This window comes from Phoxinus phoxinus, assembly GCF_949152265.1.
Source record: "Phoxinus phoxinus genome assembly, chromosome: 20".
NCBI lineage: Eukaryota > Metazoa > Chordata > Actinopteri > Cypriniformes > Leuciscidae > Phoxinus > Phoxinus phoxinus.
In genome coordinates, this window is record NC_136895.1 from 3160302 (window position 1) to 3186696 (window position 26395).

The 26395-nt window shown below is 41.6% G+C and overlaps 1 protein-coding gene across 3 annotated transcripts in view; it reads right to left on the reverse strand.

The window, feature by feature from the left end:
* The window catches only part of arhgef3 (Rho guanine nucleotide exchange factor (GEF) 3), a 102739-nt gene that overhangs the window by 33884 nt on the left and 42460 nt on the right, over positions 1 to 26395 (reverse strand). Inside the window, exon 1 of one of the 3 annotated variants that reach the window (XM_079594002.1) lies at positions 7751 to 8086. The exons of the other annotated variants lie outside the window; for them this stretch is intronic. Within the exon in view, the coding sequence (XP_079450128.1) occupies positions 7751 to 7972 (222 nt within the window). The 5' untranslated portion in view covers positions 7973 to 8086. Of the gene's footprint in view, positions 1 to 7750; positions 8087 to 26395 lie in introns of those variants that run through there. 3 annotated transcript variants of the gene reach the window in all.

Consider the following 26395-nt stretch of genomic DNA (forward strand, 5'->3'; position numbering starts at 1 on the left):
GTAATGGAAATGCGGCTAATGACACGGTTCACATTTAAGAGATATAAGCATTAAAAAAATGGATCCGCTAAAATGGATCAGGGATTTTTATGACATCAGCTTCTCATCACATCTTCTGTCCAATCAAATGCTCTCTATAATCTAAAGCTCCGCCCCCTCTGCTATAAACACCAGCTGGCCGAAGCGAGCGTGGCTGTACCGGTGCGTTCGGCAGCCCACGCATGCTCAGTGTCAGCTGCTCATCGGTTCTCTCAGCTCAGCATGTCTCAGTGAGCTGGGGCCTGTTTCAATAAGGAGGTTCAACCAACTCTGAGTTAAAACTTGAACTCTGAGTTGACTTACCCTGAGATGGGAAACTCTGAGTTTTCGGTTTCAGATCAGCTGAAATTAGTTAATTCAATCAACTCTAAGTTGACTGACTCTGAGTTAAGCGCGTGCACCACAACTATAAAAAGCCATTATCAATGGAGCGCAGATATTATGAGTCACCATGGCAACAGCGCCAGACACAAAGAGGAATTACAGTGTTGGGTGTAATTAATTACCATGTAATCTAAATATTGTAATTTAATTAAAGGGATTACTCTTAATTCTTCTGTAATTTAAAATAAAATATGATGTAATTACATTAAATAGGCTACTGCATAGACTATAGAACAATTCTGTATAAAACAACAGTGGATTTAACATACATTTTTAAAAGGTATATTTTGAATGTAACCTTCTCCCTCTACACACTTTGGTCAATTCAAGAATAATTCATGCAATTGTATATTGTTTATTTTGAAAGTATTAAAAGTGCAGTTTCTTGTCTCTCCTCATTGTATTGTTCAAGTGGTTGAGGTTGATATGGGACTTAGTAATTAATAATAAGTAGACCAATACTTTCTAAAGATAGTAATTATTACATTAATCTAATTACACTGTTGAAGATGTCATTTGTAGGTAGTAATTAATTACTATTTTAGAGTAACTGTTATAATATCAGGTGAAACTGGAAGAACAGTTATTCAACCTAATTTTAATTTTCTTGACTGCAGGCATTAAAAGAATGTGGCAGCAGCTGAAAATAAAAAATATATAAAAACATAATTCAATCAGGTAAGGCTTGAGCATATCATGGGTGTATGCTATCTGACTTTACAAACATTTGACATATTACATTATTAGGGTTTTATAGGGTATTTTTGATATTTCCATTTATTTTACTTTGGGTTGGGTTTTTCGTTGGACCCACTCCCAATAGATTCTGATATCTATTGGGACTAATATCTATCTAGAGACTAATATCTGTCTTTTGGAGCCTCATGTCCCAACAGAACCCCAGACAGTTGTAAGTTGCCTACTCAATACACCAGAAATGATGACAAATAGTGTTATAAAGTGTACAAATGCTCATCTTCACAGGATGATGGGTATGAAGAAACTGCGCCACAGAGCGGCATACAGGGTAATGTTAATATTATGTGTCTACACATCAGACAATCTACACATTCACATTTTTATGTGGCGTAGCCTATAGAATCGAAGTTTATATCTAAGTATAAAAGGACATTCTTATCCCCCAAGTGATTTTCAGTAAATGCCACAGTTTAATTCTGTAGAATTTGTTTAGAACTGCATGATGTAACTCTAATGTACTGTATTTTCAGTTGCCAGTTAAAGAGTTAACGTTAAATATACTTCATCTTATTAATTTCTTTTTTAAAACAGCGGAAAAAACAGCACTAAATAAATGTACAGAAAGAATGAATGAAGTGTTTAAACACCGCTTCCTCTTTAAAAAAGGGGAGGAGACCGCAAGAAACTCTGGGTTTACCGAAGAAAACCTGCTCCCGACCAGGTTAGGTTCACAGAGTAAGTTGCCATGGTAACTGACTCTGAGTATAAGTTACCTCTCTTTCAGAAACGGGCTTGACTTACTCTGCTTTCTCGGGTTTGATATACCTCCCATTCTGAAACGGAAAACCCAGAGTTTCCCTCATTTCAGGGTTAACATACTCAGAGTTTTCACTTAACCTCCTTTCTGAAACAGGCCCCTGCTGGAGGTACTGGAGTAACACATTGGTTTATTTTGACTAGGAGGGACTGCCAGCACGTCCGAGAGCGAGTAACTTTAGAAAACTGTGGATCAGTGCTGACTCAAGACGCAAACTCATTTGAACGATTCAGTTTGATTTGGTGAACTGGTTCACTAAAAAGAACCGGTTCAAAAGAACGATTCATTCACGAACCGGTCATCACTACCGTTGACAGTAATATGAGCGGCACTGTGTGTTCTCTCGAGTTTTATACTGTTTTCCAACTGTAAGAAAAAATGATGTGGACGTCGAAGATCTCAAAAAATTACGTTTATTACAGCATAGCAGTGGCAAGGTACACAAAAGCACCTTGGGTTCACCGGCGTCAGAATGAATCCAGAACATCCAAATTTCAAACCTTTTATCCTGTTAATGTAAATGAAGTTGCTCTCATTGTAACAGCTGTGGTCTGTATGTTAATGATGTTGAGACACCCACTCCCATTCTACAATTGATTACCATTTGTTCAGGATGTAATCAACCCAAATGGTCAACTCTTAATGTAAATGAAATCAGAATGGTCAAATGTTTAAGGTGACAAGCTATTTGAAGTCCCTGTAATGGTTGTTGGTTGCCCTCTGTGATACAATTATCAATTATACATATTACTGAGATTGGATGTAATTGTCTCTATATGATAATTAAGCTCTTTTAAGTGAAGGAACATTTTGATATAAATGTATATATTGGAGTGGAAGTTGGATCGGGGCAGACTATAATTTCTTACACAACTGTACGTTGGTTAATTTATTCACTCCTCTACTATTGAATCCAGTGTATCATCAGCGCTCGGATTCGCGTCCATTTGCTGTCAAGTACGACTCAGTCTGTGATGGAAACTAAACGCTATTGGCTGTTTGAAAAGGGGGAGGAGCCACTCAATATGTCCCGCCTCAGCGGAAATCACGTCAACGCATCAAACAAAGCTGCGCGCTCCAACACACTTCAGCGGGACTTTAAAGTGTGGTTGAATATCGTGAAAGATTTCCCCACGCAGACGGTCCAGGTCCAGCCTCTGTGGAGACTTCAGAGTACGCCAACTACAGATCGACATACTAAACTGTCCAATATAATCCTTATATAATAATCCTTATGATCACAAGCTGTAATCATTTACTAACATGTTCATTATGTCTGCTAAACTGAATATACCCAACCACATAATTTACTGACTTATAGCTGCATCTATAAGTTATACCCAACCTTATGGACATCATCACACTCTCGGTCACCGGGATTTTGCGGAGTTAGATGCGTTTCTTGGTCAACATATTTTGTCGATCCTGGAACAGCATTCAGCATTGCACTTGGTGAAATCACTTTAATCTTAACAGAGCATTGCTAAATTTAAACAATTAAACAATTTGTATTGTGTAAACACTTTTGTCTTGCAAGTGGCTCAGAAAAATTTGCTTCATTCTTTGCTACCCTACTGACAATCGACCTTTATTGCCCATGACATTTTCCGAATGTGATCGCTAGGGATGCACCGATATAAAATATTTGGCCGATGCCGATAATTCTTTATATTTAAAAGCCAATAACCAATATATATTGGCCAATAAATATAAATCCGAGTTTTTATATAATTTTTGAGAGCCTGATTACAAAAACAAAAGTCTCGCCATTAAATTCCATGTCCCAAGCACACAATTACAATGTTCTTGTTATAATTTTATGTGGACTATATGACAGACTAGTGTTGCACTTTACAGTATTTTCCTTTCTGAAGTGATTCCAATCATATTTCAAGCAATTCAAACCCATGATGTTGAACATCTGAAGTGTCTCAGCTGAAGGAAATAATCCATTATTTATCGACTTTAATATACCGGGGAGAGTTTTTTTATTGGGCCGATACCGATAACATTAAAAATGAATACCGGTATATATCGACCGATATGGTGGCTGATATATTGTGCATCGCATCTTCAGAAGCTGGCCAAAACGGGGAGTCTTAGAAGGCAGAATACCTCGCTTTCCTTAGGGAACAGCTTTCATGTCTGTATGATGCCGCAGAACGCTCTCTAGGAAGGCAGATCACTCGGTTTCAGAACAAAGTAGACGACTTACAGAACACATATTATTACTGCATCCATAAAACTAAAAGCAGTTCTCATGGATGCCAGAAGATCAGACAAGCCCACCAGACTCCATCAAAGAGAGGCTGCAGATGTTCACAGGAGCTTCTGTCATTAAGATGAAAGCATGAGGAGCGAGGGCTCGACACCGTCGTCTGCTGTGTTCTGGGAGCGCCACCAACACGGAAATTATTCCCTGGCTGACCCAAAAGTCCTGAGAAATCGGAGTTTGGACTGTAATTCTGAAGAGTTTTAACATTAAGTATTCATAACAATCTGTAAAAAGGCTCAAAGTTCTGTGTTAAAATAATTGTATATAAAGTAATGTTCTGTATTGAGTTTTCACAGGTGTTTTACACACACTCACATTTCACTGTGTGTTAAAGGAACACTCTGACTTTTGGGGACTTTAGCCTATTCACCTTATCCCCCAGAGTTAGATAAGTCCATACATACCTTTTTCATCTCCGTGCGTGCTATAAGTCTGTTTGACGCACCCACCGCTAGCCTAACTTAGCACAAAGACTGGATGTGAAAGGTTGCAGCTAGCATACTAATCCAAATAAGTGACAAAATAACGCAAACATTTTCCTATTTACATGTTGTGGTTTGTATAGTCACAGAGTGTACAAAAAACAAAGTCGCATGAGACACAGACATATTTTAACCGTATAAATACTGGGAACTATATTCTCTGAAGGCGAAGCACTGCTACTTGGGCGGAGTGATAACCGCAGCACCTGAGACGCGCCGTTGTTTCTTCTGTCAACAAAACCAGCGTGACGTCTCAGGTGCTGCGGTGGGTGCGTCAAACAGACTTATAGCGCGCACGGAGATGAAACAGCTATGTATGGACTTATCTAACTCTGGGGATAAGGTGAATAGGCTAAAGTCCCAAAAAGTCGGAGTGTTCCTTTAAGGCAGAAGGAAATGCCGTAAACTTCTCTGCCAGGACATTATGCATTTTTCTAGGGATTGTTTTCTCTATGAAATGTTTCGGCTGTGAGTTTAACTGACCAAATTTGATCTATAATGTCCGTTTCTGTAAGTGACGGAAAGTAAAATTTGGGATTTCGCAACTACCTTGCGATTTCACATCATAGATGTATCAGTAACACAGCTTTCCTTTTCTGCAGTCAATCATCATATTGAAAAGCACAAGCGACACCAGAGACGACAGCTTACAGCGCAGAGGATATTTCATTTCACCCTCACATCTGAAAGTGGGACACTATACACCCACTCGTTCATTTATTCAGTATTCTGTGCTGTTTTCCCCTGTGTTGATGGACTTCCTATGAGTTTTAATTGCTTACATCTATAGAATGATTATTGAACACTCATTCTGACATTAAAGAGCCCCTATTTTCAGATATTCCCTTTCATGCAGTGTGTAATATAGAGGTTTGTGAATGTAAACGATCTGCAATGTTTTAAAGATCTCAGTGCAGATGTTTTAGATATAGATATTGAGCTGAGGAACAGAAGTACTCAAGAGACCCCGCAGAGACAGTGCCAGTGATGGAAGACTAGAGCGTCCACGGGGTGAGATACTCTGAGTTAGTGTTAATGATCCGGTGTCGGACCAGCGCACACCTGAGAAGGACACGTTGAATTCGTATTAAGAATTTCCGAGTCGTGCTTGCGATGGAGGTCGGGGTTGAATAACTAGTTCATCTAATGTTTCATCTTCGGACTCAGATTGATATGGTAAAATCAATGCCATCATTACTGTCTTTGCAGTGCGTGCAATCGCTGAGCTGTAGGAAGCCTCCGGAGCTGAAGTTCAGTTATGGTAATGGCCATTTTTCCAAACGCGCACTGTAAGCGGTAGACCAATCACAACAGACTGAGCTGTCTGGCCAATCAGAGCAGAATTAGGAACCTTTAAGGGTGTACTCACACTAGGCGATCTGAACCGAGCCCGAGCACGCTTGACTCCCAAAGTCTGGTTTGTTTGACTAGTGTGATCGCTCCGTACCGCGTTGGTTTAACCGTCCCTGGCCGCTTGGAAAAGGTGGACCAGAGCTCGGGTCAGTCAGGCTCGGGTCAGTCAGGCTCGGGTCAGTGGGGTTCTGGTCAGTCGGGCTCGGGATCACCTGCACTGATTCAGTGAGCGAATGAGTCAACTGCATGGATTCAGTGAGCGAATGAGTCACCTGCACTGATTCAGTGAGCGAATGAGTCACCTGCACTGATTCAGTGAGCGAATGAGTCACCTGCACTGATTCAGTGAGCGAATGAGTCACCTGCACTGATTCAGTGAGCGAATGAGTCACCTGCACTGATTCAGTGAGCGAATGAGTCACCTGCACTGATTCAGTGAGCGAATGAGTCACCTGCACTGATTCAGTGAGCGAATGAGTCACCTGCACTGATTCAGTGAGCGAATGAGTCACCTGCACGGATTCAGTGAGTTTGACTGATTCAGTCCATGATTCAGACCAAAGACTGCAAGACAGTCTGATTGAAAGTTGAAAGATTTATTTAAAAAGAACAACAACAAAAATCACCCAAATTGAGCACATTGTGCTGTATGTACTGTATGAGCTGTATGTACTGTATGTGCAGTATGTACTGTATGAGCTGTATGTGCAGTCAACAGGGCAACAGAAAGTTTACTTGCATAATTATCCCGTGCCTAAAACACCACAGCACAGACCATGGCTTTCCGGTCATTTTTTAATTTCATGTTTTTTGTCCAGTCATTCTTATCACAACCAGACTCTGTGTCAGCTCTTTGGGTCACTATAGCTGTTTAGCTGACTTCACATTAAAAGCTAAGTTTGTAACTCAAAAACAAACTACAAACAACAGGAGAGGAAGATAAAGATATCAGCACAGCACACACATCGTGATGTCTCGACAAGCAGTGGGTGACTTCAGGACACACAACACAGCAGAAACATGAGCAAAAACACATCAGAAGAAGCCACACACACACACACACACACGCACACGCACACACACACACACACACACACACACACACACACACACACACACACCTCAGATTAGAGAAGCAGGGACTAACAGCTAACAGGGAACTTCAAGGTTTCTCTCAACAATATCAACAAATGTACCATGGCATAATAAACATACTTTTAAAGTAGCCTAATCATGGTCTTAATAACGTTCTATAAATGTTAGCACAAAAACGTTATTTATACAGTACTACATCATTCATGAATGCTTTTCTAATCAATTTTAATTGTATGTTAGTCTAACTTTATTAAACGATTACACAAGTATCTCCCATAATGTTTGCAAAATGATTACATGGACAGTTCCCTTTATGTGTTCTCAAGCGGTCACATAACCAAGATCATTTTTAAGGACTATTTAGCAATAATCAAAACAATCCACATAACGCTCTTAAAGAAGAGCATGTAAACAAATACAACTTTTAAGAAGCCACAACAATGCTAGGTTTTATGAACCTTTTATGTTATGTTAAGTTAAGTTTTATGAATAAAAATGCTTGCTCGTGAATAATGTAGGCTATATTCTAGGGTTATAAATACTAATTACTCTGAATTCATATTTACAAGAATAACTGGCGTCATTCACAGCGTTGAATAAGTGTACCTCCAGCTCTCCGCGCGCGCCTCGGCCGCGGGCGCTCGGCTCGTCCACGCTGCAGGTCGCGCGTCTGATCATCAGGTGTATCGGGTCATCCTTCGCCACCATGCTGACGCCCCGCGGAGAGTCGCACGCGATGCACGCCCGCTCTGCGGAGCGCGGACTACAGAGGCATCCCCGAGCGAAAGAGACTCCTGCATCCGTGTGGTGTGTGTGTGTGTGCGTCATCTGCGAGAGCTGGTAAAGTTCCACTTCAGCTGCGCGCGCAGCGTGAACGCGCACGGCGAGAACGATCTCTCACTCAAACCGCATCGGGGATCTGATGATAAACTACTGGCCGGGAAGGAGCTCAATAAAACTCTGGGAATTTATATTTTTCTTCATTAACGTCATCTGCAAACAATAGATATATGGGAGATAGGTAACTATGGGATAAACCTATAGGCAGCAGGCAGTTGAGTGAGACTTTTCTATAAACTAGATCATTAATAAACCAACCATAAAGACCATAATGCTGCATACAAATATTATAATTGTTATTGGCTGCTATTTTTTTGAATGATGAGGTCAGTGGCCTGGGAGATTTACACACTTTATATTTTAAATGTAAACGTTTTTTCATGTTTAGGATGATTATATTATAATTAATAATAATAATCAATCATAACCGATCTCTGAGCCTGATCTGGTGCTGTGGAGTCAGTAAATGCGCAGTCAGTCTTCAGTGAGTGTGTTCCAGTGAGCATGAGCAGAACACAGGCCCGGATCCACAGGTTTGGTAGTGTTCCTGTGATTGTGCTGCTGTCAGTCATGAGGAGGTGCAGAAGGCGCTCAGCTGAACCGTAGCCAGACTTGATGGTGAACAAACACACTTGAGCGCTCACTCAGCGAGGTGCACCTCCTGCTGCTGACCTCGGGACATGTTCATCTGTCCACAGCAGCTCCTGCACACATGCCCACAGACTGAACAAGCTCGAGGACTAAAGCTTCATTCTGTGGCCATTAATGCAGTGACAGTTTTGCAGACCAAGACAAAACCACAGGCCGAGGTTTAATATATTAGTACTTTTACTTCCTGAAATTAGTCTTATTAAAAATTTCATAAAAGGAAACGCTAACCACCCAGAAAAAAGCATAAATGCAGCATTTACCATCATTCTTCATATAGTAGCCTATACACTTACAAGTAGACTAATAATAGATTCATCAGAAGTAAAGCACACTTACAAGTAAACTACTAATAGATTGATCAGAAGTACAGCACACTTACAAGTAGACTACTAATAGATTGATCAGAAGTACAGCACACTTACAAGTACACTACTAATAGATTCATCAGAAGTAAAGCACACTTACAAGTAAACTAATAATAGATTGATCAGAAGTACAGCACACTTACAAGTAAACTACTAATAGATTGATCAGAAGTACAGCACACTTACAAGTAGACTACTAATAGATTGATCAGAAGTACAGCACACTTACAAGTACACTAATAATAGATTGATCAGAAGTACAGCACACTTACAAGTAGACTACTAATAGATTGATCAGAAGTACAGCACACTTACAAGTAAACTACTAATAGATTGATCAGAAGTACAGCACACTTACAAGTAAACTACTAATAGATTGATCAGAATAGCACACTTACAAGTAGACTACTAATAGATTGATCAGAAGTACAGCACACTTACAAGTACACTACTAATAGATTGATCAGAAGTACAGCACACTTACAAGTACACTACTAATAGATTGATCAGAAGAATAGCACACTTACAAGTAGACTAATAATAGATTGATCAGAAGTACAGCACACTTACAAGTAAACTACTAATAGATTGATCAGAAGTACAGCACACTTACAAGTACACTACTAATAGATTCATCAGAAGTAAAGCACACTTACAAGTAGACTACTAATAGATTGATCATGTCACGGTTCATGAATTCACTGGTTTCTTCGTGTCTCGTGTATTTGTTGTTTTGTGTGTGTGGATGTGTGTGAGTGGGCGTGGCTGCTCGTTTTGTTAATCAGCTCTCCACCTGATCTCATTCCCCTCATCAGCTACCATCAATCATCTCTGCTATATAAACTCATCGCACTCTCCTTTCCCTGTCAGATCGTTGGTTTTGGTGTCCTCAGTGTTTGTCGTCGTCAGCTCTTCCAGTTCCTGTTCCAGTTCCTGTTCCAGTTCCTGATCGTGTCCTGTTCGGTGTTTTCGTGGTGTTCGTCGTGTTGGATGTTCACTCCACTGGATTCACCGTCACCTGTCTTCACCTCCACGCTGACCATCAAGTCCCTGCGCCACCAGCCCACCCGTGTGTTTTGCTGTGTCTTCTGACCACTAAATAAAGAGTTAAAACTTGCATATTGCTTCCGCCCCTGAATTATGACAGAACGATCTGACCAGACGATGGGAGCAGCAAGTGGATCCTCTTCGCTCGATGACTTCGTCAGAGTAACCATTTCTCGGATAGAGGCTCAAGAGAGGACAGCTATGGAGTCGGGTCGGGCCATTCAAGCTCTCGTGGCGCAGGTGTCCGAGCTCACCCAGCAGCTTCAACATCTACAAGCTCCCACTGCGCCACCACCCACACCGGCCGCTCCCCCAGTTCCACCATCAAGCGCCTCCCAGTCAGAACCCCGTCTACCGGTCCCTGAACCCTACAGTGGTGAGCCGAATTTTTGCAGAGCTTTTCTAACACGCTGTACTATGCATTTCTCTCTGCAACCCAGAACCTTTGCCACAGAACAAAGCAAAGTGGCATTTGTACTCACACTGCTGACTGGGAGGGCAGCTCTGTGGGGGACGGCGGTGTGGGAGAATCAAGATCCGTGTTGTGCCTCATTCCAGACACTCGCCGCCGAGATGAAGATGGTGTTTGACCGCGCGGTCGCGGGAAGAGAAGCAGCACGAACCCTGGCGGATCTCAAGCAAGGAAGCAGATCCGTATCAGATTATGCCATTGAGTTCCGGACCTTGGCGGCTGAGTGTCAATGGAACGAGGAAGCGCAGTGGGACATGTTCCTGCATGGGCTGGCTGACCGCGTCCTGAGAGAAATCTACGCGTTGGATTTACCCGCTACACTCAACGGACTCATTGACCTGGCACTTCGCGTGGATTCTCGTCTCTCTCGTGTGGAACGGATGAAGTTACCGGTTCGGCCTTCAACCACCGTGGAGACCACGCAAGCCAGCAGCGGGGACGCGGTCAGCCCCGTCTACGATCACGAGCCCATGCAGGTCGGGCGAGCTCGGCTTTCCCGGGAGGAGAAGGAAAGGCGGAGATCCCAGGGCCTTTGCCTGTACTGTGGGACTGCTGGTCACTTCGCTTACAACTGCCCGGTAAAAGGGCAAGCCCGGCAGTAAATCTGAGGCTACTGTCGGGTGGGATCTCCGCTGAGAAGACCTCATCAACATCAACTCTCCTTCCGGTAAGACTTAGATGGTCAGCCAACACTCACGACTGTCTTGCACTTTTGGATTCCGGGGCAGAAGGTAACTTCATGGACTACACATTCGCTCACAAGATTCACGTTCCCCTGTTACCACTCACCCATTCCATTGCTGTGCACGCCCTCAATGGTCAAGCCCTTCCCACCATCGCATTCACCACTGGACCCATTACACTCACTGTATCCGGCAATCACACAGAGACTACCTCGTTTTACATCCTGGACTCCCCCTTGGCACCTGTCGTTCTCGGTCACCCCTGGCTAATCAAGCATAACCCCAAGATTGACTGGCAGCAGAGATCAGTGTTGGAGTGGAGCAGTTTTTGTCATGAGTCCTGTCTTGCGTCTGCCTGTCCGTCTGTTATTGTTTCTGCTTTTCAGGAGGAGGCAGTGGATTTATCAAACGTGCCCACGGAGTATCTGGACCTGAAGGAAGTGTTCAGTAAGTCTCGGGCTGCTTCTCTCCCTCCGCATCGTCCCTATGACTGTGCAATAGATCTACTGCCAGGTACGTCTCCGCCTAAAGGCAAGCTTTACTCTCTTTCTATTCCCGAGAGGGAGGCCATGGAGAAATATATTTCTGATTCTCTGGCATCCAAATTCATCCGACCTTCCTCTTCTCCTGCGGGGGCGGGGTTCTTTTTTGTGGGGAAGAAGGACGGTTCTCTGCGACCTTGCATTGATTACCGAGGGCTGAATAACATCACGGTAAAGAATACTTATCCTTTGCCGTTGATGTCTTCAGCCTTCGAGAGGTTGCAGGGAGCGTCGGTCTTCACAAAACTGGACTTACGTAACGCTTATCATTTGGTCCGCATCAGGAAGGGGGATGAATGGAAGACTGCGTTTAACACCCCCAGGGGGCACTTTGAATATTTGGTTATGCCTTTCGGGCTGTCCAATAGTCCAGCAGTCTTCCAGGCACTCGTCAATGACGTGCTGAGAGACATGGTCGATCAGTTCATTTATGTCTACCTGGATGACATATTGATTTTTTCTTCGTCTCTCCAGGAACATGTTCAGCACGTCAGACGAGTGCTTCAGAGGTTGTTAGAGAATGGTCTTTTTGTCAAGGCGGAGAAATGCGCTTTTCACGCACAGTCTGTTCCTTTCTTAGGGTACATTGTGTCGTCTGAGGGGATGCGCATGGATCCTGAGAAGGTTAAGGCTGTGGTGGATTGGCCAAGTCCAGATTCCCGTAAGGCCCTACAGAGGTTTCTGGGGTTCGCCAATTTTTACCGGCGGTTCATTCGCAATTTCAGCCAACTAGCCTCACCTCTGACCGCCTTGACCTCCCCCAGAACTACGTTCAGGTGGTCAGACGCAGCCGAGGCTGCGTTTGCCAAACTGAAAGGCCGCTTTGTTTCAGCCCCCATCCTAGTTACCCCTGATCCATCACGTCAGTTCATGGTGGAGGTCGACGCGTCAGAGGTGGGGGTAGGTGCAGTGTTATCCCAACGTTCTCCTACAGACGACAGAATGCATCCGTGCGCGTTTTTGTCTCATCGTTTGTCCCCTGCCGAACGTAATTATGATATTGGTAACAGAGAGTTGTTGGCAGTCAAGTTAGCATTGGAAGAGTGGCGTCACTGGTTAGAAGGGTCGGGGGTACCTTTTATCGTATGGACCGATCATAAGAATCTGGAATACATTAGAACCGCTAAAAGATTGAACTCTAGGCAGGCTCGGTGGGCACTTTTTTTCGGACGTTTTGACTTTACTCTCTCGTACCGCCCGGGCTCCAAGAACATCAAGCCCGATTCTTTGTCACGTATTTTTGACCATTCCGATCGCCCGTCTACTCCCGAGTGCATTTTTCCGGAGTCCCTAATTGTCTCCACACTCTCATGGGAGGTCGAATCGAAGGTCAGAACGGCCTTAGAAGGGGTAACGCCTCCGCCCGGTTGTCCGCCGAACCGGTTATTTGTGCCAGAGCAATTACGGTCCAACGTCATTCAGTGGGGTCATTGTTCCAATGTGGCTTGTCATCCAGGAGTCAGTCGTACCACGTCTTTAGTTAAGCAACGATTTTGGTGGCCACGTATGGCTCGGGACGTTCACAGTTTTGTTTTGGCTTGCTCAGTTTGTGCCACTGGTAAGACTTCCAATCGACCCCCAGATGGGCTCCTTCAACCGCTGCCGATCCCTTCGAGACCCTGGTCCCACATCGCTCTAGATTTTATCACCGCCCTCCCACCCTCTCAGGGTAACACGGTAGTTTTGACCACGGAGGGGACGCGGATTCCAGTACTTGGTGGACTGGGAGGGTTACGGTCCGGAGGAGAGGAGTTGGGTTCCTGCCAGAGACATCCTGGATCACTCTCTTATCGATGATTACAATCGACAGGTAAGGGAGTCTGGGGACGCCAGGAGGCGTTCCTAGGAGAGGGGGTACTGTCACGGTTCATGAATTCACTGGTTTCTTCGTGTCTCGTGTATTTGTTGTTTTGTGTGTGTGGATGTGTGTGAGTGGGCGTGGCTGCTCGTTTTGTTAATCAGCTCTCCACCTGATCTCATTCCCCTCATCAGCTACCATCAATCATCTCTGCTATATAAACTCATCGCACTCTCCTTTCCCTGTCAGATCGTTGGTTTTGGTGTCCTCAGTGTTTGTCGTCGTCAGCTCTTCCAGTTCCTGTTCCAGTTCCTGATCGTGTCCTGTTCGGTGTTTTCGTGGTGTTCGTCGTGTTGGATGTTCACTCCACTGGATTCACCGTCACCTGTCTTCACCTCCACGCTGACCATCAAGTCCCTGCGCCACCAGCCCACCCGTGTGTTTTGCTGTGTCTTCTGACCACTAAATAAAGAGTTAAAACTTGCATATTGCTTCCGCCCCTGAATTATGACAGATCAGAAGTACAGCACACTTACAAGTAGACTAATAATAGATTGATCAGAAGTACAGCACACTTACAAGTAACCTACTAATAGATTGATCAGAAGTACAGCACACTTACAAGTACACTACTAATAGATTCATCAGAAGTAAAGCACACTTACAAGTAGACTAATAATAGATTGATCAGAAGTACAGCACACTTACAAGTAAACTACTAATAGATTGATCAGAAGTACACAGCATACTTACAAGTAAACTACTAATAGATTAATCAGAAGTACAGCACACTTACAAGTAAACTACTAATAGATTGATCAGAAGTACAGCACACTTACAAGTAAACTACTAATAGATTGATCAGAAGTACAGCACACTTACAAGTACACTACTAATAGATTGATCAGAAGTACAGCACACTTACAAGTACACTACTAATAGATTGATCAGAAGTACAGCACACTTACAAGTAAACTACTAATAGATTGATCAGAAGTACAGCACACTTACAAGTACACTACTAATAGATTCATCAGAAGTAAAGCACACTTACAAGTAGACTAATAATAGATTGATCAGAAGTACAGCACACTTACAAGTAAACTACTAATAGATTGATCAGAAGTACAGCACACTTACTAGTGAACTACTAATAGATTGATCAGAATAGCACACTTACAAGTACACTACTAATAGATTGATCAGAAGTACAGCACACTTACAAGTACACTACTAATAGATTGATCAGAATAGCACACTTACAAGTAAACTACTAATAGATTGATCAGAAGTACAGCACACTTACAAGTAGACTAATAATAGATTGATCAGAAGAATAGTACACTTACAAGTAAACTACAAATAGATTGATCAGAAGTACAGCACACTTACAAGTAAACTACAAATAGATTGATCAGAAGTACAGCACACTTACAAGTAAACTAATAATAGATTGATCAGAAGTACAGCACACTTACAAGTACACTACTAATAGATTGATCAGAAGAATAGCACACTTACAAGTACACTACTAATAGATTGGTTCTGGTGTTACCTTCGCCTGAACTGATTATATCTGCAAATTAGTTGGATTTAGCTGTAGAAAGAGAGTCCTTGAAATGGAAAATGTGTTTTTTTGATAGCTCTGATTTCAAACATTTCAAATCATAGCTATCCCCTGTCACTACCGGTGTTCCCCAGGGCTCTGTCCTGGGGCTCCTTCTGTTCATCCTCTATCTGCTTCCTCTTGGCCATATCTTTCGTAAATTTAACACCCATTTCCACTGCTATGTGGACACCCAGCTCTACCTGTCCACCAAAACTGTCACATCTCTCCCACCCACCTTTTTATGTACATTTATACGTATGCTGAATAATACAGCGTTTTTAGATGTTTTTATGGATCTATGTGAACAGGGATAATTTTGACAACATTGCCGTCTGTAAAACAACGTTTAAATTTTTAATACATTGTTGTCGCGTAAACGTACCCTAAAACACAATGAAACCAACAGAACTAGAGTTGTCAAAAGTACAGATTTCGGTACTGAAATTTTAAAAATGTGACGATACCAGCATTTCGCAGCATTTTGAGCGCTGTTGAACGGATTCTTAAACACCTCTGATTGGCCATTGTGTTCACATGCTCAACATATATGTCTGTGATTGGCTACAATGATCAACGCTTCAAAAACATGTTGCACACCGAGCGCTTCCATATAAACACGGGAGCGTTTAAAAGCAGGCGTCTATCAGAGGATCCGTCTATCAGAGGATCCGTCTATCAGCGGATCCGTCTATCAGTGGATATATTAGGAATCAGCTGATAGACGCCTGCTTTAACATTTTTAACTTGAAACTTGAAATAATCTTCTTTTACATGGTATTAAAGTTTGTACTTTTGACAACTCTAAACAGAACTCTGACAGCTGGGGTCCGTCCTTTTAATTTCTATGGGATTTTTCACAGATGTTTTTGGTCCACAATTAAAAACATGAACATGGTCATTTACGAAAGAAATACCACACAGCGAATAATGAAGTACTCGGGATTAGAGGTTATAAAGCTGGATTTCAGTTTTTGCTGAATTTGTACTGACATAGGGCAGCATGTCAAATTCAAGTCATTTTTTATTGAACCCTCCTATAAAATCATTACAACATAAAAGGTCATCCGTGAAAAGGCATATGATGCAATGTAACGTTTTCATAAAAAACATCATGCACTTCTGATCAAAGACAGAATCAAACCTCAAGCTTTCACCGCTCCATTCCTGTGGCATGAAAGAAAAGGATGACCACGACCCGAATGACGAGGGTGTTACGATCCTCTGAACATCTTTGATGTGAGAGACTGGACAGCTCTGATGCTCACTGTGTCTAATGCCAAATTACATCAACATGATACACTGCCATACAAGTTGCTCTCGAACTTCAATTTCAAGGCGGCTAGATGGAAATTATGCATGAACAATACCAAACTTTTGACTGGTAGTTTATGTAAATTAAACAATAACTAAAAAGATAAACTAAGCCACACCCAACAATTAGCAACAGAAATAAAAAACATGCTTTCTCAGTGTTTGACATCGATCGGATTTAGAGTGAGTTTAATAGCGCATCATTTCCTGTGACATTTTACTGATGGACCCTTGTGCAGAAAAATAGATCAGAGGAAATGTGTAGGAATAAAACATCTCAATGGAGCTGGATCCTGTGGGCACTGGAGGCCCAGCGGGACTATTGGTGATTATTGGAGAGTGTGTTGGGAAGTAGGGCACAGCTGGTTGTCAGAGGATGACAACATTAGCGGAAAGGGTTCAGCTTTATAGAGTGGAGCTGTAAATGTCCCTTCTGTAGACGTCACCTGAAGAGTTGCTCAATCTAGGCCAGCAGATATTGTTTTACAACCATAGGTTAGTGTCATATGATGCTGGACCTGTAATGTCAGCACTGGACAAAGGAGAGTTTGTTGCATGCAGATGATTTTGCATTCATGCTTTAACCATGAAATAAGCTGACGTACAAAGCCCCGCCAACACACATCAGCTCAATCTCTTCTTCATTCTGGCTTGAGGAATCGGTTTTGATATATTGTGCAGTTTGCTTCCTACATTTCTGCAAAAAAAAATAAAAAAAATACGACCTATACATAACATCACTGCAGTTTCCGGAAATGAACACTAGTGGCAATAAAAGTTAAAACACCACTAACTTTTATTCAGTTTCACACAAATTATGATTATGGGGCAGATTATCAATTAATAAAGAAATACTTTCACATAGTTTCTGCATACTATGACCTCAAAATGCTTTTACCATAGTGCGTGATTTGTAAACTAATGCATTCATTTGATTTCAGTACATTATTATCAGTATTGTACGTGTGTATATATATATATATATATATATAATTGCTTATTTTTTCGTAATAATTTATAACAATGATCAAGTTAACCGTGGGAGCTGTAATGGTAAAAGCGTGCTAAAAGTTTTCGAGGGAGTTCCACATGTTAATACTTATTTTATATGCAAAGATGTCAGCCAATCACAGCAGTGGGTGTTCACACTGAAGTCTCACAGCCAATCACAGCAGTGGGCATTTACACTGAAGTCTCACAGCCAATCACAGCAGTGGGCATTTACACTGAAGTCTCACAGCAGCCAATCACAGCAGTGGGCGTTTACACTGAAGTCTCACAGCAGCCAATCACAGCAGTGGGCGTTTACACTGAAGTCTCACAGCCAATCACAGCAGTGGGCGTTTACACTGAAGTCTCACAGCCAATCACTGCAGTGGGCGTTTACACTGAAGTCTCACAGCAGCCAATCAGAGCAGTGGGTGTTTACACTGAAGTCTCACAGCCAATCACAGCAGTGGCCGTTTACACTGAAGTCTCACAGCCAATCACAGCAGTGGGCGTTTACACTGAAGTCTCACAGCAGCCAATCACAGCAGTGGGCGTTTACACTGAAGTCTCACAGCAGCCAATCACAGCAGTGGCCATTTACACTGAAGTCTCACAGCCAATCACAGCAGTGGGCGTTTACACTGAAGTCTCACAGCAGCCAATCACAGAAGTGGCCATTTACACTGAAGTCTCACAGCCAATCACAGCAGTGGGCATTTACACTGAAGTCTCACAGCAGCCAATCACAGCAGTGGGCGTTTACACTGAAGTCTCACAGCAGCCAATCACAGCAGTGGGCGTTTACACTGAAGTCTCACAGCCAATCACAGCAGTGGGCGTTTACACTGAAGTCTCACAGCCAATCACAGCAGTGGGCGTTTACACTGAAGTCTCACAGCAGCCAATCAGAGCAGTGGGTGTTTACACTGAAGTCTCACAGCCAATCACAGCAGTGGCCGTTTACACTGAAGTCTCACAGCCAATCACAGAGGTGGGCGCTTTACACTGAAGTCTCACAGCAGCCAATCACCCTAGTGGGCGTTTACACTGAAGTCTCACAGCCAATCACAGCAGTGGGCGTTTACACTGAAGTCTCACAGCCAATCACAGCAGTGGATGTTCACACTGAAATCTCAGAAACGACCCTTAAAACAGAGCGTTCAAATCAGAGGCTAAAATCAGGGTAGCAAAAATGCCTTTTATTTCTAAATTATGACAAGTTAAGTAAATATCATACTAACATTATAAGTGCACCCCAGGAAACATTATCAAATACTACAGCTCATGACCCCTTAAACAACGTTCGCATCTGCTGTATGGGAAACTTTCAGACAAAACATGGCTAGACAGAGGGAATGTTTTAAAAGCTAAAGAGGAGTGTGATCTTTCAAAGACCAGAAAACATCCTCCTCAGATTCAATGCTGAGACTATGTTTCATTTCCCCTGCAGTATCTCTCTCACAGTTCAGAAGCATAATGAAACTATTTACAATGGAATTCACTGCAAAACACAGACAGAACAGTTGAACAAGTTTGAGCAGTTTGTTTGGGGGCAGATTTATGGATTTTGATTAGCTAAAATTGCTTCTCCCCACGCAAGAAAAAAAAATGTGTGAAAAATTGTGTACATAAGACAAAAATGCAAGCTATTACAAATAATGTGTTGCAATGTATTTTCAATGGTTGAATACACAAAGTCTTGGAGGGACTGACTATATGAGCAGTCTGTTCTCAGGGAAGCAAGCACAGAAAATATTATGACCACATTATAGCTAGTACAGGTTACCAGTGTGTAGGTAAAAACATTTTAAGTGATCTTGTATCTTTAATAGACTGTTCACAGCACCATTGGTTCCCCTGATGGACAAGCCAGAAGAGACTATTCTATCTGTCCTTCTTTCTTTGTGAAAGCTTTCTCTTTTTAGATCTCAAAGTAAGCGGAAACCTCTGTTAAGGTGTAAACAGGAAGAGCAGCCAAGTCTACTGGTTTTATTAATCATTTTGAGGAGGTTTAGGGGCCGGTATCGTATAACCCTGCAGTTCTACTCTGGCCATCTGTAGGGTGTCCTCCACAATAGATCTGAAGGGTTATTGGATTTAAAGGGCTAGTCACGTAATGGAAGTTAATTTAAGTCTTCCGCTGAAGCAGGATAGCACTGCGCGGGGTTCCTCACCCACCTGTCCTGAAATAGCAGTCCACACAGCCCGTCAACAATCATTTTCTGTCCAGATTACCAACACCGGAAGCTTGTTTCTTGCATACTTGTTTATGCAATGTGGAAAATTAACCCTGAAATAATGAACCCTTCTAAACCTCGGTGAAGCAACATATAGGGCGGTAGAACGTGAACTTACAGAAAATAATAATATAATATATTGTATATGGTTACCTCTTATATGGCTAATTTACTCATCATTGTCATACTCCTAAACTATTTGAATGAAATAGCTGACTCTCTTGGGTTTTGAAAGGCCCAAATAACATTTATTTACAACAGCTATTGTGATGAAGTGCACATAAATAGAGGACCCAATACTGAACCCTGGGGGATTCACTCACTACTAGCCTGGTTTCTCCAGACTCTCCTCTCCCTTTCACTGTGTCCAAGTTATTCAGGTTGTAGACATGACTCCAGTGACATTAACTAAATATTCACATATAAAGGACACTGCCATAAAACACAAAAGCACACCAAACAATATCTTTCCCAAATATCTTCCCCTCTATTGAAGCCCTAAAACTTCAAAGTTGGCATGCCAAAAATAATTGCCCCATGTCAATGATACCAAATGGCATTTATTTAAACCAGGGCTATTATAAAAAACAATTGATTTAACACATTTTCCTTAAACTGACATATAAATTGGGACTTGGCACGCATTTCTTATCATGAAGATTACTGACTTGCAATGACAGCAGTATCATAACTGATCAACACTTTTTTAGAGGCCCTTAAGCCAGATCTTTACTATCTGTGGTGTTTCTGAAACTGCCAGTGTCAGCACAAACTCTGTAGAACAACAGATTTAAACATTTCCCTCAAGTACAACTTAATGAGCACTATTTACTGTAGGTCAGAATTTGCAAGCATATGGAAGTCGTCAATAAAAATGAGTTAAGCTTATCTGGTGGGCTTATTCTGAGTCTGAGTAAATGAAGAAGCATTTGATATCTAAACAAGTAAACCCATCTAACCCAAGCAAAATTAAGCTTTATCACCTGCAAAAACAGTAGACGCCAGGTACAAATCCAAATCAGCTAATATATCTCAACATGTTTTCTTGCCAGCATATTTTCTGTATCTTTAGTGTACACACAAACAAAATCTGCAGCAAAAAAACAAAGCCATCTGGGTGCAATTCAGCAGGAGGAACTAGACACATAGCGTTCTTTTACTGTACTTTGAGGCGAGTTGGAGATGTGAGATCCTCAACTCAGACGGGATGACAGGGGCAGATAGGACATGTGTGTAAAACAGTGTGTACTTTATATCTAAACCAAACCGTGAGACTTGAGCACCAAAGCGAATGTGATAAGGTGTGTTTTTTTTTAGTTTTCTTTCCAACTAAATGAATGCACAAACTAAGTCCTAAGGAAAAACAAGACTCTTAAATATTTCTGTTTAAATAAAGAGAACATGCTGAAGTGTTTGTGCCCGAGTGCATGAGCACAGGAAGGACTGTGTGCGTCAGACTCTTTCCTCACAGCACTATTACCCAGTAACAGACGAGCGCCCATGGTGAGCCATATCAATACATGCGGTGAAACCACCACAATGGCTGCGCTCGATGTGGGAAAGGCCCTCGATAGAGATCAATATCTTGTTTTCCACACTAGAGGAACTGCAAGTGGCTGCGTGATATAAACAATAGCAGTAGCAGTGTACCAGTGACCACAGGCTCTGTCAATATATTAGTCAATCTATTGTGTAGCACTGGCAGATTGTGTCTCAGATGAACACATGCCAGGCAGACACGTGGCTCCCCCTGACCCCTGACCCCAGACTCAACCCACTGCACTCTTGAGCTTTGACACACACACAAGCCAGAGTCTTTAGGAAAGGGGTGTGAATTATTTACCACTAGCACAACTGTCAACTATCGTGAATAGGGGTTTGTGGTGTATTTGTAATTAATAAAAAAAAATGTGTTGTGTTATTAGGCTGTTTATGTTTTCACAATGTACTGTCCGATACTGATCCTAAAGGGAAAGCACTCGAGCAGTGTACTGTTGCTATGATTACATATTTCCTTGTATTTAAAAAATATTGGAGAAAGTAGCTCCTTTTTGGCTAAGAATGAAGTGCTGGATGTTTTTCAGTCTGGTTTCAGGGTGGACTATAGCACTGAATCAGCTTTACAATGGGATACAAATGATTTGTTACATATTGGTGACCTGGGTAATCAAGGAGCTTAAATTAAGCTGGATCTTAGTGCAGCTTTTGATTTAATAGATCACTATACATATTCTCAGCATGTTGTGGGACCGTTTTAAAATAGTTTTTTTTCCTATTTAAAGATCTTTTTCGGTAAGGGTTGGGGAATTGTGTTCCAGTTTCGATTGACTGTGGAGTTCCACAGGGCTCCGTTTTGGGGCCTATTCTGTTTTCTTTATTCATGCTGCCTCTGGGTCTGATGGGTTTTTAGGATGCCTTATCTTTATTCTGATGACATTCAGATTTACTTGCCTCTCAAAGCTGGAGGAATGAGTTCTCAAATGTATTGAGGAGGGGAAATGCTTGCTGGAGAAAAATCGAATACATAAACCTGAAGATATGATTTTTGAGCCAAATGGAGCTGACAGTAGCTGCGTTTACATGGACTCTAATAATCCGGATTGTAATCTGGACCAGTAGAAGAAGAAAAAAAGAGTAACATGTAACCACGTCAATTGGAATGAATTGGCCATATCTGATTAAAATTTTGTTTGGATTGTAAGGGGTGGTTTATTCCTTTTGTAATCTGATCGAGAGGACATGTAAACACTCGATCAGATTGAGAACTGAAACTGGAGAGCACTGGCGCTGAAACAGCGTATGACGTATGACGTGCGGAACGAGCTGTTAGTCCTGTTGAATAAAGTGTCAGAAATGAGTGTCCTGTAATTCTGAAATTCTCTTAGCACTCATCGTCTGTGAAGTGGAGCAGGACAGTCATAGTTTCAGACTCTCATTGATAAATACAAGTAGCACGGCTCAACGGTTCATGTGCTCGTCGTCACATAATTAGGACCCGAAACAGATAAATATTAAGTCTGCTTTTTAAAACAAAGAACAGAAGGATGGTTAGTATGCAACAGCGGGAAACTCTGTATATTTCTGCAGTGTGCGCATGTCAAAAGATTAAATCCAATCAGAAGCTTGAGACGTATAAACACGCACATCAACCCGATCACTTTTTTTGCGTTCATGTAAACACTATGTTCGGGATTCACCAATTCGCTCATTTGCACAACAACAGTGCCTGGTGTCTCGAGAACACAAACCATGAAATCATTTATTTATTTATTATTTTTTTAATCGCTTCCGCATAGCCACGTGATCCGGAATTATCCAGACAACGTTTTATCTGTATCGTAGACCTCAACAAGCAGCAAAGTGTTTTTTAAATGTCGATCCCCAAAACTCGCCTGGAACCTGGAAGCACTGCACCGTGTTTACAACGTGAACAACGTCAGAGACTGACACGGAAGAGAAGAAATTGTTGAATAAAGTCGTTATTTTTGTTTTTTTTGCGCACAAAAGTATTCTCGTTGCTTCATAGCATTAATGTTGAACCACTGTAGTCACATGACTATTTTAACAACGTCTTTACTACTTTAGGGCCTTGTGTAGCTTTTAATGGAGGGACAGAAAGCTCGGATTTCATCAAAAATATCTTCAGTTGTGTTCTTAAGATGAGGGAAGGTCTTACGGGGTTGGAACGGCATGAGGGAGAGTAATTAAAGACAGAATTTTATTTTTGGATAAACTAACCCTTTAAATCTGGCTTGAAATCTTATTTGTTTTCTATGGCTTTTAATTGTTGATTTTTGGAAGCAGTATTTTATTTTAGCTCATTGTTATGTTTTATGTTGTTTGTATCTTCTGTATTTGTACTGACTGTATAGTCCTTTGGTCTACTGAGTAGTTGTAAAGGGCTAAACTAGGGCTAAAATAAACTAGAATTGACACATTATTGAAAGTGATTTAAGTCTAAATTGTCTTTTTAGAGTTTTTAAGTCTATTTAAGTCTTTTTGGTTACTAAACCATTGCATTGTGTGAACGCTGTGGGACAGACCTGATATAATCAATCAGCAGATTATACTTTTCTTTACTTGATTTCCATGTTTTCAATCAGTGTTATAATTCATCCCACCCCAGTAGTGGTTCATTTAGTGGGAAGTGGGAAAAGTCGGAGAACTGGAAAAAAAGCTCCCCGGTAATCCCCTACTAGTAAGCTTTTGTTTTGAATCTATTTTGATTTTATTTTTATATTTTCTGTTTTCATTTTAACTTTAGCTGAAGTTTTTTATGGTTTTAGTTTTAGTTAACAATAAAAACCCAACATGTAAGACTGTCAAACCTTTTGTTTTAACTTCCTTTGGAGGGTCCAAGCATTAAAAAATATCCCATAATTCACATTAGGAACTTTGAATATGGAAAGTGATTACCATCAGTGACTAGAGCGATGAATTGTTGAGTAAGAATAATTGTAAGACTTGAGTCACATGTACGAGTAAAGGAGGAGCACCCAAACATGGAAACAATGGCTAGCCGTGTTAGACTTCCCCACACTGACATCACAGCACATCCGCACCAATCCCACCTTCACGAACCCTGAACACCAGCTCCTGTTGCTCACGGCTCAAGTCTGCGCTGGCAAAACTCGTGCCTCAGAGCAGATTCCAGGAGTGTTTGGACTTGCTCAGGGTACATTTAAAAGCCAGCGCAAGTTCAAGGTATGGAATCTGTCAATACTGGAGCTGTTTGCTTGCCTCTCAAAGCATTGCATTCTGGGCCGTCTCTCTAATGTCTGCAGAAATAAACCTATTAGACCCCTTCAACTATAAAAGCACAGGAGAGCTGCAATTATGTCCAATTCAGCTGGAGTAACCACTAGTTATTACATCCGTACAGTGCTTTGACCTCTGGAGAAACCTCAAAGCCTCCAGCTCTAAAATCAAGCAAACATCAGAAAAAATGAGACACAGAAACGGGGATGCTTCGGTTAGGATTCAAAGAGTTCAGAGAAAAAGTTTTTGCACACCTGGGAACATGTGCCTGTTGCACAAGGAGCTTATTATGTGTGTGATGCAAATGCATGTGACTTCTGCATGACAATTCTACATGTATGTGATGCAAATGCCAAAATGTATTAGTTTACAAATCATGCACTATGGTAAAAGTGTTTTAAGCTCATATCATAGTAATGAAAATAAGTATTTATTAATCAAGAATCTGTGTGAAAGGAAAGAAAATTGTGTGATTTGTGTGAAAGGGAAGAAAAGTTGTTGGTGTTTTACTGCCACTAGTGTTGTGGCAGTAAATGTAAATGTCAGCTGGAAACTGCAGTGAAAATTGTGTATATAGTTTTGCAGCAATGTATGAAGAGGCACGCTTTTCCATGCTGTCATTTTGCCAGTAACTACCAAGTCTGACATCTACATTTCTATCAAATTATAATCTTTGAGTTTAATACTGTTAGGTATGTCAAAGAGTGTTGGACTATATTTTCTGTAAAACAGAAGTTGCCATTAAAAATGCCATTGAAAGAAAGAAATGTGGCAGGAGAATCTAACAAATACTGTAGCTCAGATAAACGCTGGCTCATGTGAGTTCCAGTTCATCTGCACTTAAATATCAGTCTTAAAAAAATAAATAATAATAAAATAAAATACGGCGGGACAGTTACTAAACAACTAAACAAACCAACCAAGAGAATCATAAGAGAAAAAATAAGTATTTTAGAGCAATAGTACATTCAGAAAAAACAACCCAGATAGTGGGAGTTACAGACATTAAAGCAAGAATGTTAACACTAGTTCCTACATTTCTGAATGGCTGTCCCATGCAGAGTTACACAGAACTAAACACCCCTCAGTGTCAGCAAGGAGACACCATCTCACAACATCACTGGCTCATTCTGTAGAGATGTGTGCTCTCATCCTGAGTCAGATCCCTGATCGTGACATTGCATTCCTCACTGGCACGCATGAGCTCTACACACAGCACCATTTGACCACAAAAGCACAAATATGCAATCATACACTTCCAATAAAGCCTTGTAATTACATGCCGTTTTGTGCATGTGCATTAGCAAGCGAGACGCAGGCTGACCTTTAAAAAAATATAATTTTCCTCTTCACACGATGCAAAGAGCTTTCGTGATGAATGTTTCTCGTCTCAGTCGCACGGCCTTTGGCTCATTATCTCAAATAGACTTTGGCAAAAACATAAATCTTAATAATACCTCAGCTGTATATGTTTTCATGCAATATTACAGTAACAGAAAAGAGTCAGTCTGAAGAGTTTTGAACCCTGTTTTCATGCCAAGTGTAGATACTGTTTGTGTGTAGGCCAACACAGGAGTTCACACACCCTGGGTCTTTGCACAAAAACTATGGAATTATTTTTGTGCCAATAAAAATGAACGTAACTTTTCAAGAAACTGAAGAAAATATACATTGAAACTGAAAAAAATATCTTTGAAACTGAAAAAGAATAAATCGCGGGCACATTTTTTGACTTCGTTTTTAAAACACTGCATGTTTTGCTAACTATTTCTCATATTTCTTTCGCTGATCTGAACTTACAAATGCGCTTCCAGAGTTTTCATTTACGCTTCTGAAGTTTTCGTTTACGCTCCCTGAGTTTGCGTTTGCAGTTCTGACACATTGCTCTCGTGGGGGCGGGGCTAGTAGCAGTGTGTTCTCATTGGCTACTGAGTTTTTGATGGACAGC